Source organism: Lineus longissimus, chromosome 4, assembly GCF_910592395.1.
Source record: "Lineus longissimus chromosome 4, tnLinLong1.2, whole genome shotgun sequence".
NCBI classification, from domain to species: Eukaryota; Metazoa; Nemertea; class Pilidiophora; order Heteronemertea; family Lineidae; genus Lineus; species Lineus longissimus.
In genome coordinates, this window is record NC_088311.1 from 18798431 (window position 1) to 18813085 (window position 14655).

The window sequence follows — 14655 nt, forward strand, 5'->3', positions numbered from 1 at the left end:
CTATATAGTACCAGGTCACAAGTCTTACTCATCAAAGAATGCCAAAACACTATGCCAAAATATTTCCATGAAAGACTTGGAAAACTCTAAGATTTGACAAACATGGGTAAAGATACTAAGTTGGTTTTGGAGATACATGTAAGCTTACATGTAGATGGTTCAGAAGTTATGAAGATTTGAAAATATTGGTAATTAAGCAACAGCCTTGGGTAGGGTACCAAAACATAATTCGTGGAAACACTCTTATATGAAAGACTGGCCCCACAAACATGGGTAAAAGAGACAAAAGTCTTTTGTAATATGGTATGTAATGTAATATGACTATAATGGCTGAGAAGTTATCTACACTTGTAATTTTGGCAATGTCCACCAGGTTTTGGTTGGGGGTACCCCCGAATGGACCCTAGAAGCCCTTCAACACTGTTGAAGACACTTTCATATGAAAGATTGACTCAACAAACATGGGTAAAGACACCAAGTTTGTTGCAAAGTAGGAAGAAGGCGAAATGGGAAGAAGGCGAAATAATACAAAAGCGGGGCGAGTAAAGGCGAGATAGGATGAAGGCGAATTAGGACAAAGGTAAATTAGGACAAGGTGAAATAGGAGAAGGCAGATTAAGACAATGGCAAACTGAGACGAAGGCAAGAATGGATAAGGCAACTTGTGATAAGGCAAGATAAAACAGAGGCAAAATAGCATAAGGCGAAAAATGAAAAGGCGAAAAAAGACAAAGGCGAGATAGAATAAGGCGGATTGAGAAGAGGCAAAATTGGAAAAGGCGAAATAGGAGAAGGCGAAATGTATATTTTTTAAAGGCAAAATGGGAAAAGGCGAAAAAAGACAAGGCGAAATGGGCATGAACCCTTTATCACGCATCTGTTTGACACAAATACACTTTACATTACATTACATTTATTATAAAATTTGTGTAAGTTGTAAACATTAAAGCGAACAAATCGTGCTCAAGGCGCTGCCCCCTCAAAGTGCCTCGCGTACAGCCAGGTCTTTAACTGACATTTGAATTTAAGGACATCTGAAGCATCCTGAATATAAGATGGGAGTTGATTCCAAAGAGATGGAGCGCAGGCAGAGAAAGCCCTGTCGCCAAACGAGGTCCTAGTTCGTTTTGGCAGCAGCTTGACATAGGATACTAACGACCTCGTGTGGTGAGTGGCCTCTGCAAGTGGGAGATTTAAGTAGCCAGGGGCTAGTCCACGAAGCACCTTGAAACAATGGAGCAGCCGCACCTTGAACACGATCCGGTACTTAATTGGCAGCCAGTGAAGTTCCTTGAGTACAGGCGTGATATGGTCACGCCTGCACGTCATCTTAAAAAGCCTCGCAGCCCTGTTTTGCACCAGCTGAAGAGGCGCAAGTGTCTTGGCCGGCAGCCCAAAAAGCAAGGCATTGTTGGAATCAAGTCTGGAGGTCACAAAGGCATGGACAAGCCTCCCAGTGCACTTCACAGTGTTATGAAAAAAAACTATCAAAGCCTATTTTGGTGTGGGGTTCATATTATAAGCATCTGTAAGAGGACTATCGAAAGGTAGGTCACCACATCAAAATCCAATGTGGCTGCCGCCTAATGTGTTTTCTCCACCGTCGGCAAGAAAACAACCAGTTATGCGTGTTAAGATACATGTAACGATGCTACAATGTTAATGAAGTTCATAGAATAGGATGCTAGCGACGCTAATATTGGGCGTTCATTTCGACCGCCACAATGCGTCTGTAGGGCGCCCTTTTCACCAGGGGTTTGAAATATCGTGAGCCGAGGAATGCACTACTACGCGAGGATGGCATTTCCAGGTCATTCGACACTAGTACGATATTCTCAACAGCGGCATAACGAATTGTAAGTGTTCAATATTGAGTGGTTTCACGTGACATCATCATCTGCCGTGTTTGAGGGACTCAGACAAAGAAAACAAGCTCTAATAACCATGTCAGCATTTGATTCAGGCACGACAAATCATTATAGGGCCTATATACATGTATACAGTAAAATCACCTGTTATTTTGGTGGTGCTCAGAATTGTAGTAGGCCCTGGTTTTGAAGGTATTTGAGGCCCAGGATGTGGGTGGGTATAGCCGATTACGTGTCAGCAAAGGTACTTCTTTTGAACTGATGAACTGTAATTGTAAAAAAAAAATTGTTGAATGTAGTTGTTACTGTAATGTGATCACAGTACACACAGCGTGACACGAATTGACAAGAGGAAGTTTTATCTACACTAACAATAAACTTGCGTTTATTTGAATAGCATTGTGATTCATAATCTGAGTAATATTTCTGTCTAATGTCGGCTGCACACATAAGATTTTTACGGCATACATATGTACATTCAATAAAATTCATTATCATCATCTGATCCATTGTCCGTAAATACTAGACCATCATTCTCATCCTCGTCTTCACTTGGTGGTTGAGGATTCTGAAGGTCAGAAATGTCACTTTCATCTGGTGTTAATCCAGCCACCTGAAAGGCCTTTCCTGCTGACGCTGGAAGGATGCCATTCCATGCACGACTTCTGATATCCAAAACAGACTGTAAGGTTATTCGACCACAGGCACCAACAGCCATGGTATTTTGTAGTAACATTCCTTCCAGTGTCCTCTCGCATTTGTAACGCATAATAGTAAGGTCCAGTGGTTGGGATAGCGAAGTGCAACGAGCTGGATGTTATCAATTAACGCGCCTGCCTTCACAATGGGTGTGCAGAAATCATCAGCCATATGGGGCCGGAATTGATCCAGCAGCAAAAGTCTTTCAGCTGGTTGGATATCACCGAAGAAAGGTAAAAAGTCTTCATGCAGCCAATGCTGTAGCGTGTCCCTATTCTCCCACCCCGTCCGCGATGACGTCAAGCGTACAGTCTCAGGAATATTCTGAAGACCCCCAATCTGCCTGATGACTCCCGGCTCGCTGAAAACAAGATGTGATGGCGTTTTCTCGCCATTACTGCCTATCGTAACAGCAAGAGTACAGCCTAGTTTAGGGTTTCCGAGTGATGTTCTAATGTGGATATCCCTTTCCCCACGGGTAGCTGCAGTGTATAATGGCGGGAAGTCCAATTGCATGAACGTTTCGTTTCGTTCATGTTGTACAAAGAATTACATGTAACTTGGTGTTGAGCTACAGTGTCCCTCACATTTTGCTGAAACAAACGCACACGCCCAGTTGCATTAGCTGGTAACGAAGCAGTGTCCTTCGTCTTTCTGCGGATTGAAATATGCTTTCTTTGCATAAACTTGTGCACCCAACCTAACAGATGCTCTGAAGTGTGATAGCTCTGGCCTTTTAAAGCTAAGTTCATCACCCTACTGCAGTTCAAGTTCATTCGACCAGCGTTCTGCAGTAAATCTGCACAAGGCACGGGAAGAGCGCGACGGCGGTTATCTAGGAAATCCTCATGAACTCGTTGTTCAACTTCAGGCCACAAACGCCGACCTCTGTCGCGTTTTCGCCTTGATTCACTATTATCAGTTTCCGCTTGTTCCATCAACGAGTCGCTATTAGTAATCCATCATCTAAGGCGATAACGCCTGGCATACTCTGCAACATCACATACATGACCATGTTCGATAACGGTTTTACAATCTAGGACATGCCTCAGGCTGGCTGCAACAGAGTGGCTGTATGCCGTCTTGGTAAACGTCCCTGTGGCTCATTCTCATTGTTTTCTGGGTCCATCCCTCCAACGCAGAGGATCGGGAGAGAGTTAAAGAGAAGGTCGAGTATGTGCAGACGCATTGTCAGTTTGAAGGCACCCTGAAGACTGAAAGGGTCAATACCAACATGAAGTACATTGGCCTACTTCAGGCACACAAAATTGAACCCCTTGTCTAAAAAAGGATACTAGGCCTGATAAGAGCACCAAAGAAAAATGTCCATCATGAAATAATATTTGCATCGAAATACAACACATGAATGTGTATTGTACGCACCGGTCACCGATCCAAAGGTTGACCGCGCTCAACGTTGCTTAACTTCCACTCTGGGGCCAACGCGCCGTGAAGGAATTCCCTCATGGCTGGCGGGTTAAGCCGTGCCATATACCTGCGGGTACTATACATCATTCCCCCCTTCGGACAAAGATGGATCGTCCTCGATCCTACTAAGCGCTTCATGCGTCTCAGTACCGAACTACAAATCCAGAGCTCGCATCCTGGGAATGTCGCCAGATGTATTGTACGCGCCGTTGAGCGCGGTCAACCTTTGGATCGGTGACCGGCGCGTACAATACAGATTGTCCAGCTTGTATTTAGCAAAGAGGTATCTGATATTATTGCTCATGGGAGACCTACTCCCTCTAATGACAAACTGCCTATAAATTCAGATACTGATTCGAAGACGTAGAGAGAGAGAGAGAGTTGAAGAATTTTATAACACGCTTTTCAAGTATAGTTGATCTCATGTCCAAGTCATTAATAACCATGGTAGTAAATTACAATGTGTCCTTGCGTGGAGGCTCATAATTCGCCGAATACATTGCCTCCATTGTTCTGCCCTCTGCTGACATGGCTCACCGTGAAACACTGCAGAGTGAGTCAATAAAAACTATACACTATTTAAAGCCCCATTGTTTTATGGTGCAGCACTATATACACTATTTTTTCACGTGTATACTTGGCAGCAACTCTTCCTTCTTCTCTTGGCACCAGTTGCGCTTCTTTAGGTTTATGCATGTCTACACAAGTGACAGTTAAACGCCTCAGGTGAAATCTAACTCGCGAATTTTGTTTACCATGACCATTAGACTCGCACATGTTGCGTTAGTTATTAAATTCTTATGTGAAAGTGATTAACCACCAGGGACCATGTAATGCCCAACGCAATATAAACTATATGAACTGATCTTTTCAGGCCAAAGCTTTGGGAAAATATCTGGTGGTTGGTGTCCATAGCGACGGTAAGTCTGTATGAAGTCCCCCCCCCCCGTCCATTTTGTGCCATGGAAATGGCCCGGCGCCGGTCATTAATAGTTTATAATGGTTTACTTCGGGGATCGGGAGCTGTGTCACGAGGCAATGCCAGCCCACACCTGCATTAGTAACATGAGTGAGGTTTCTGGACCATTCAGAAAAAAAATCACGTCAGATACAGTGCTGACAACTTTTGAATATATGTATGCTGCGCCCACTGCACACTACCTCTGTGAAAATACCGGCGTCATTGCGTGACATCGTAACGCCTCGTTCGGATGAACGGTATAGCTGAGGTGGAAAGAAAAGGTGTGTTTCTCCCCCAGTTTCTTCAGGGCTTTTTCCTTTTCTTCTGCGTGTAATTTAACACCTATAGACCAGGTTGAAAATGTGTCTCAAAAGGTAATAGGGGCTACTTTTTGACAGCAACTAGTGTACATGTACTCTCTAAAGCTCGATGTACAGCGAATTTATATTTCGTCCATGGAGGGTATGGCCACGGTCTCAAGCGGATGAAGACCATGAAATAGTGATTTTTTTACCAATAATGTTAAAGGATGAGTCCATTGATTATTTTACTTGATATGTAGGGGACGGAGGTACACATACTCATGCGGCCAAGATTTAGGCTTATTTACCATGTTTACGGTGGACTAATCGAAGAGGGCATTTGCGATAATCTCGGTCTCAAATCATTTTATCGTTTTTATTTTTGTCCATTGCAGCCGATATCACAGTTAACAAGGGCGCCCCAGCCTACCCCGAGGAGGAGAGATACAAGTTAATCCGGGCCATTAAATGGGTGGACGAGGCAAGTATCATCCCGACAACACACACTATAGGAGGCTTTTTCCGACTTCTTAACGGTTTCTCTAACTTTTTCCTGATTTATCCGATAACAGTCCGACATTGTCCGACTTTTCCCCTTGAAGTTCGGATTTCATGTACTTCATGCATGGGTAGCAGTTGACTTGTGGATATTTGGTGGTTACGCTGGTGGATGAAATCTCTGAGAGTGACGATGAAGTAATTTTCGATTTAAAGACCTAATTTTAATATGCCTAACTATTTCAGCTTGTATAACTATAAATGACGCGTAAAAGATCAAGGCTGATCTTTGTTTCATGAATTAGTTCCCTCTTTAGTTTAGAAGTTACGATCAATTTTGCGATTTAGGATTTCTTCACATCCACAGCTCATTACACTCTTAGAAATACATTTTTTTGGATTCTGAAAAACCTTTGATTAATGGTTTTTCCGCCAACACGAATATGCACCTCGTACAGGTTTTTCAGCGAAAATCTCAGGGTTTTTCATTTTACCGTAAGTCCTCTACGAGGTGCATATTGGACCAATATTGGCCCAAAAAAACATTAAATTTTTTTTCGGAAGCTCAAAAAGTTTTATTTCTAAGAGCTTAGGTGACCTCAAAGGAGATCTAGGTGTTTCCGTGAGCAAGTAATTTTGGTGGTGCAATGCACTTAGAAAATAACTTTATATATAACAATAGATATAGTCAGACACCCAATAAAAAGTAACTTTATAAATAAAGTAGAAAATTGGCACACAAAATTATTTTGATTGCGCAGAATTGATTTTCAATCTTTTTCGGGCATGTTCATGACTAAATTGGCAGTTTAGGCATCTGATGTGCGTCACTGTTACTGTACTGTAAGATTTTGCGTCACAAAATCGTTTATCTTGAACCGAATTTCATGACATAAGCACCAACCTGTAGCAAAATTTATCAATGTGCATGTATTGATTATTCAGATGTCAGGTAAAATTTCTTAGCATAGTAGTATTTTATATGTTAATGATATTGCCGTGTTTTCTGAGACTATGAGATTTACCGCACCAGTAAGGCGTCGACAAGACCATTGTAGTCACCGGGATTAGCCAGTGATCTTCCCTGACTCCCCATTTAGCGCAACCAAATGGTTACCGAAATTAGCCTATCACACATTATTGTTTTTTCCAGCTAGTGGAGGCATCGCCATATTTCTATGACGTCAGCTTTCTGGACAAAATTGGGTGTGATTTTGTTGCACACGGTGGTAAGTCGTATCTATTTTGTCTTGAGACTCGTCAGTTGTTTTATATAATGGGCATCTCCCAGTCCAGCTATCAAGATATTCGACTTTAACTCCACCCCCCCCCCCCCCCCAAAGAATTCAGGCTCTATCGTATCTGTCCAAAGAAAACAGAGCCGCCGAATGAACCTCGATTTAGTCAACTTAATATATGCCAAAAGACAACATTATATACATGTATATGTTTTATTAGGTATTTATGAAGCCAGGTACGGTAACTTTTTTATGGATACATGTACCACATATTGAAAATAAAACGAGATATTAGGAGTGTTTTGATGCCCTGATGTTTGCCATATATGCCAACGTATTTCAGTACTTCCGATCTTCCTCTATTTTTGTTTTGTTTTGTAAAACTTTTTTAATAGCGAACAAGATTTTTGAAATGCTGATCTCATGGAACAATTCTAGTTCCAGGCTGAATCGAAAACCGAGTGAAACAAATTTGAGATGAAAAAAACATAAAAATTCCTACATTAGCCGGGGCCCATTAGCCGTCCGTGTGTTCACAGTTTAAACCCATACACTGTGAGTGCCGGTGTAACATCTGTGGTTGTTTCCAATGTGTCAGTGTTTCCAAACAATAGGCAGCTAGAGAGACCATGACTTTTCAATAGGGGGAAACACAGAAAAACTTGTCAATCTATCTTTTAGCGTTCCCAAACAATGAGGGGAAACACTCAAAAATAGAAACACTCAAAAACATTGAACCGGGTTTGCCTGAGGACAAGATTTTCTATTTCATTTTCAGGTTATTCTATCTTTTAAAGGGATGGGCGGCTTTTTACTGCCGTGTGTTTATTCTTCTTCTGGTTCATCTGTAAACTTTTTTTTCTGAACGTGTTTGATGCTTTTTAAATTTTTTTTCAGCTCTTAGATAGTTGAAAAACGCGTTATTCCTTATTTTTAGCTCAGCTGACAAAGTCAGCGGAGCTAGTAGTATAGCTGTTCAAATGGTGTCCGTCCTGCAATCCATCCATCTAGGGACCCATCTGTGGACAAAATTGGACATTTCTGACCGGGAAGGCCTAGCCACTTCGTTGACGATGCTAAATTAGGAGTTGCCCAAGGTGAACTCAAAAAACGAAAAATCGGCGCGATCCGACCTGTATTAAGAGAATGAGGTCATTTCGCGTTTAGATTTCTTTCCCTTTTTACCTCGGTCCACAGAGCAAATATTGTTTTCAAATGTGGCTGAATATTTTTAAATATTTTTTCATTTTTTACTTTTAATGGAATTAATATAGTTTTCACCGCCAGTTGGCGCTGCAGGCACATTGCCTGAATTTTGGCGATTTCAAATTTGGCGGTGGCTTAACTTTTTTGCAAGCAGTGCCGCTGATTGGCCGATCGATAGAAGAGATGCCACCATTTAAAAATGGCGGTAGTCGCTGCTTCAATGAAGGTGAGTGAACTTTCTCATGTTCAATCGGTTGATACTCTTTTAATCAACATGACCATGTACCTGAAATTTGTTTAGGTACTGAAAAGAGTCTATATAATTCAGATTTATCAATAGTTTTTTATAATATTCCGGAAATTTTGTGCACAAATCAGCGGAAGTTGGTGCTCGTCTCATGTCATTTTAGAGCGAAAAATTTGTTTCCGTCGATCTCTACCACTGAAAAATCGCTTGCATAGCTTCGAATTTTTGTGAAAATAAGTATCTGAACTTGGTTTCAAATAGTCTAGAGAGTTACCTTTGTGGTGATACATATGGTATGTGATAAATATTTGTGGAATTTGTGAAATTCGGTTTTCAAACGTGCCGATGATGCAAGCGATCTCGGGTGAATTTTGCAAGTCCTGATATGTCGACCGGGTGTCAAAAATCACTCGCCTAAATTCAATTCAAAAGATCGAAAATGACATCTGAACTTAGTTTCAAATAGCCTACGCAATTATCATTTCGGTGATATATAATGCATGCATGTAATAATTGATTAATCTACCTAAAACGCGCAATTAAAACGGCGAAAGATCGTGATAAACACTCTGGTGGCGGTCGCACTAAATAACGACCGGTAGGGCCCGGCGTGTGGCGGAGAAAAAAAGGTAGCGCCCGGAGGTTGAAACGGGATTTTTATGCACTTTTAACTGTATATATATGTTGTTTAGATGTATTTCTAACAGTTCTGTAACTTTTATGACCAAGCTTGCACCCAAAGTTGGTAAAATTGATGCTTGTTTATGGACTGCGCTAGCGACCGGAGAATTCGCCGTCGGCCATTTTGGGACGGTCAACAAATCTCGCCATTTACGTTTGTTTACAATTATTTTGAAAGTCACATTAGGCCTATGACATCGTAGTATGAATTCCACTGCAGTTTCCTTACGCAGCAATGCTCATGTTTTTGGTTGGCAATCCTGTACTGTCTGTACACTGCGCTGTGCAGGCTTAGAGTATAACTCAACAGGCCCTCATGATTCATTTGATGGACACCTTATTTGATAGTACCTCATCATTAAGTCCACTAGATCCTGTTCTGTTACATGATAGACAATTTTCAAAATGTAGTACACCACTCGCTCACGGCTCACATCATGTGGGCACGGTTGGCTGTTGAGTGTTATGGTTCAGTCTGTGAGACTAATTCAAAGAGGTTACACTTTTATTTTGAATTGGAAAACAACCCCCAGGACTGACTTTTCACTGAGTGATAAGTGTGCCCTTCGAAGGTTAAGTCTCTTTCTGGATTTGCTTCCATAGATGCCTTGTTCAGGATATCATCTGACCGATGCCTGATCAAGCACAGACTGTATCCGGTGGTGTACATTTCCCCGTCTATGTCACCCTTTTTTATTCAGTCAGTGTTAATTTCTCTTCTCTTTTTTTACAGATTAACTGTTGTTGGTTATTGCAAGAGGAGTCGTTGGCACATTTCAAGTCCAGGAAAGCACTTGCTGTTCCCACATTCAGAGTAAGGTGTGCTTACTCGTTTTACTGCTTTCCATTCCTGGAGAGCGTTATCAAATATCTGCCGCAAGGCAACAAATATCTGCCGCAAGGCGCTTCAATATCTGCCGAAAGGCATCAAATATCTGCCGCACCAATAAAGTTCATTTTGTTAACCAACTCTTTATCTTCTTCGTTGCCTCATAATAACGGTACCGACACACACTTGACCCTTGCCTTCACCTATCCATTTCAGCTGAGCGCCAGGCCCTTGGGCCTCTTGTTGGTCCACACAAATCCTGGTGCGAAAGACCTTTCCCGCCACGACGTGAGTGCACACCAAGATCCGTGTTCACGTCCCCGCTACGACGCAACGTCATTTCCATCGTCGCAGTAGCGGGGTAATCAAGCGCCATCGTACCCAAAAGGGACGAAGTGCGAGGTGCCTATTGCAAAAATAATTGGTTGACGAAACAATGGCCAGATTGGTTGGCTAGCCTTGTGACGTCAAACTATTTTTACACCGAGGGGGTTTCCTGTTTTTCAGTAAGTGGCCGCCGTGGGCGAGTAAATATTGCACATATAGCATGTTAATCGGGTAGCTCAGGAAAAAACGTCCCGCACTGTTAAACGTTGAATATCTCTCAGATTATAACAGATATACATATTTATGTACACAATTACCCTAGTAATGTCATAACGCATCATCTGCATGTATCAGTAACAGAAAATACCAATGCATTACTCTTGGGTTGGGAATACCATGGAGGTATAAATAATATATTTATACCTCCATGGGAATACTGAAGTGAAAAAGCTTTCTGCGCTTTATTGACCAGTTTCACCAGACCTGCCGGGAAGCATTTAATGCTGTCATTACTGTAGCAGTCTATTGTAGAGTATTAGGCGCCATGTACATTTCGAGGGCACATTAACATGATTATATGCCATGGTTTTAAATCTTGATAAGATGCCGAAATCTTGGTGATCAAGATATGCCTATCATACAGATAAGAAGTTGGTGTAAATAAACGGATACAAAGCAGAAAGTTGCTTCTTTAACGAGAGGAAAAATATCAAGGTTATATTGTATAACTAATGTTATAGAAATGGTTATAATGTAGCATCAGCATGGCGGTAAAATGATATAGCTATCAATCGTTTCATTCTCATTTTTCAGATGATATAAGTCATTCTATTGTGACCGGTGGCGACGCCTACATTACACAAAAGCAATCCGGTCGATACAGGTTAGTACTAGACCAATTAATCCACCCCTTGTATTATAATTCCCAGTCACATTAAAGTGGATGAACTGCCCCCGCGGAATGAAAGGTTTTCTTTCGCCACGCCGAAAATCAACAAACTTTTACTTTAATCTATTACAACGTGACTCCTGACCTCACACATCATAAATCGGGTAGTGATTGGTCGAGTTTAAAATGTTATGGCGTGCATTGGGACTTCCGCTCAGGTATTGACCAATCATGAACCCTGTACAGCCTCGTCCCAAGCCATTGCGCCTCCGCCAATTCCTGACGCAAGGTTGGATTGGAGCTACGTGCACTATTGTACCACTGGCCTACTTTACCTGATTGGAAGCCAAGAGGCGTATATGGTGAGCTCGCCTTATCACAGGATGATCCTGATTGCCGTGTAAACATTTGAATTGAAAATCAATATCGAGACGGTCCAAAATTGCGTGTTTTCGGTATCTTCTGTTTGATTTTACACCACCGCTCGCATGGTAAGCCGCATGGGTGCAGCTGGGTAATGGAGCTCAGGTTATCTTCTCTTGACCCCGTTTAAAGCCACGTTTGGTTTGTTTAGGCCGCGTTTGTTTTAAGGAATTGATACCGAACTGGAGGTGTTGGTTGTCTCATCCAAACCGCGGGGGTGGAGCTAAAATGTAGACCAGAACCGAGGCGTAGCCGGCTTTTTGCCAACATTTTAGCTCTAACTAAGCGCGATTTTGGTGAGACAATCGATACCGACAGTGAGGTATCAATTTCTATTCCAAACTCTCTCAAATTAAACAACGAAAAATTTGGTTTTAAATGCTTTTTGACAGCTTCCACATTTTGCACCAACCCTATAGCAATTATGGTTGCCCAACAATAACCGCTGAATTTCAGAACGAGGTTTCGTTTGCTCATTGTGCATTTACAGTGTAAAGTGCGGTTCGTTCTAAATCAATTGCCTACTGAACAGACATGTCTGCAATCCCTCGGAAAAAGAATTAAAATCCACTGTGAAGGGCGACTGTTCCAGTTACTTGACACACCAGTACAATCATGTGTTGTGTGATTCAGTATATATAACTTGATTTGATACGGAGCTTTAGTCCAGTCTCTGAGCATTTGTGCATGTCATGTCAGCCACTCGATATGTATTTTCACCTGCATATCTGAAAATCGGCTCGATAGGTGTTCTTTTGTTATCGAATTGTTTCGCAAATCGAAAGCAATATGAATGCTTATGGGCGAGGACTGTTAATTAAAGCAGGACCTTGAATATTGATAGCGTGAGTTCTTCGTCCAGTTAAAGGGGATTTCGCGCGACCAGCGTTTTTGCCTACTTTCTACATTTTCTCGGGCGGTGAATGTGCAAATTCTCATTTCCTGTTTATAATTCCAGGGCAGATCAGTTATCCATGCAGATTCGCCTTAATGCAACAGGGCCAGCAATAGGCTTCCATTCAAAATGTCGCGTAATACTTTATTATGTATTATTGCGTTGATACCGACCGAGGCGTACGAAATTCCCTAACAGAACACGACAATAGGGAAGTTCTGCAACCTATACGAAGTACGAAGGCCTGTGTTGTCAAAAGTCCAACGCCCACTTAATCAACTTCCCGTTCACCTCATTCGCGGGAGTAAGGCCGCGCACTGAATTGCATGCATATTTGGAGTAACGACTTGGTTTTGGAGCTGACAAATAGTGCCTTTAAAGGCCATATATCAAGGTTTGAAAACATGCTTGATACTCATGAAATATTTTGAGGGTTAAAAAAACAAGATCCCAGACATTAAAAAAATTCTAATAATAAAGTCATTATTTAGTTATTTCAATTTTCAATTTTAAACTATTTGAATTTCCCACCACACACAACTTTAGATTAGTTCCACATGTGGCCGCTAGGGATTTTTTGATGACGTAGATCAGGTCAGTCAGAACAAAGCAAGATGGCTTCCGCATACAGTTCAGAGAGTGAGAGCAGTGAATTTGAGGATGTTTTGGTCGATACAGAAGGATATTTAAACGTTGAGCCGTACATGTTCGAGCCATTAATATCACTAGATCATAATGAGAGTGATCATTCGGACGAAAGTGATTAGAATTTGTGGTTAATCAATTTGCATGGCAGACCTGCCGATATAGCAAAGAAGACATTGATAGACGGTTGCAGATGCATAACATGTATGATTTTTGAACAGACTAATGTTGCACAATATTGTTTCGCCTCGTCAGTGTTGTATCGCCAGTTATGTCATGACGCTGAACTACTATTGAAAAGTGACGGTATTATGCACAATCATCTTGACGTGACGATATAATGCCGTGCAACGTTAGATAGGCCTAGATGTCAGATGACAATAATCTGTCATTGACAGTGGCTGTCACTGACACTGACCTGTGTCGCTGTCACCTTGCTATGGCTGGAACACAAGAAGACACTATGCGGTATCACAGGCCCCAATAGGGCCTACACATTATGTATAACAACCGACCTCAGCAGCCTCGGGCATTAAATGCAATTGACATGGTTGGAACAGCTGTTTTTAACAAGTGGCATTTAATATTCAGTTGGATGCAGATATCCGGCTTCATGTGATAATCCGTATCGATTAAGTGATCACTGCAAAGTTTGGCCGAAGGCCCAGGCTTCCAACACTCCAAACGTTTGCACTTCCGAATCCACAGCTTCCTCCTCTCTCGTTCAACTGGCTTTGGAAATTCATGAAAATGGGTCCCATCCGTCATTCGATTGTTCTTTGTGCTATCCTTGACACAATTCGGAGCCACACAATACACCATAGTGAATGAAACACATTACTTCCAGGTGTGCATAATTAATTAAGGCCCTCCTGCTTTTATGATAGCATGACATGTGCAGATGACCTGATCTACATCACAACTTTTGCTGAACCCGCCGCCTGGCTCTAACAAGCCAGTTGCTAGCCTGATTAGGTAATCAAGTTGTCAAACACATAATTGGCTATATCTTCAAAATGGATGGAGCTAATTGCATTTGGTTTTCTGTATTGTATAAAGTGTTAGGTACACCTTTGAAATCGTCTTACAGCAGAAAATGGCAAAAAACCTTGATATATGGCCTTTAAAGGGTCAATATAGGCAGCAGCTAGACAGGCAAGATAAAGTTACACAAAGCTGCCAATAGGACAATAGCCGCCAAATTAGCCCCTCTCCTCCGACCTATAGCCCCCCCCCCCCTTTATGACGTGATTAGGACTGTTTTCGAATGTGAAAGCAGTTAGTATTATCTTCTTATCTATATCCGTAGGTTCCAATTTTTTACGATAGTAAGCTTTCACAAAATCGGCTTCTTGGTAGTGGCTGTCGTTCCTATAGTCTGGTTATCGCTTCATTTTGTGTCATAAAATAGGTGCTTTAATAACATTAAGCTCATGAGTAAATGTTGTTTTGAGGTCATAAACCCTCTAAGACACAAGTACCCTGTATTGCGCCCAAGCAAAGAACTTCAGGATTTCGC

At 41.8% G+C, this 14655-nt stretch overlaps 1 protein-coding gene across 1 annotated transcript in view; it reads left to right on the forward strand.

The window, feature by feature from the left end:
• Window positions 1-14655, forward strand: part of LOC135486814 (ethanolamine-phosphate cytidylyltransferase-like) — a 51600-nt gene that overhangs the window by 15956 nt on the left and 20989 nt on the right. Inside the window, exons 3-6 of the mRNA XM_064769914.1 lie at window positions 4870-4915; window positions 5654-5739; window positions 6910-6985; window positions 11098-11167. Coding sequence (XP_064625984.1) covers window positions 4870-4915; window positions 5654-5739; window positions 6910-6985; window positions 11098-11167 — 278 coding nt within the window. The remainder of the gene's footprint in view (window positions 1-4869; window positions 4916-5653; window positions 5740-6909; window positions 6986-11097; window positions 11168-14655) is intronic.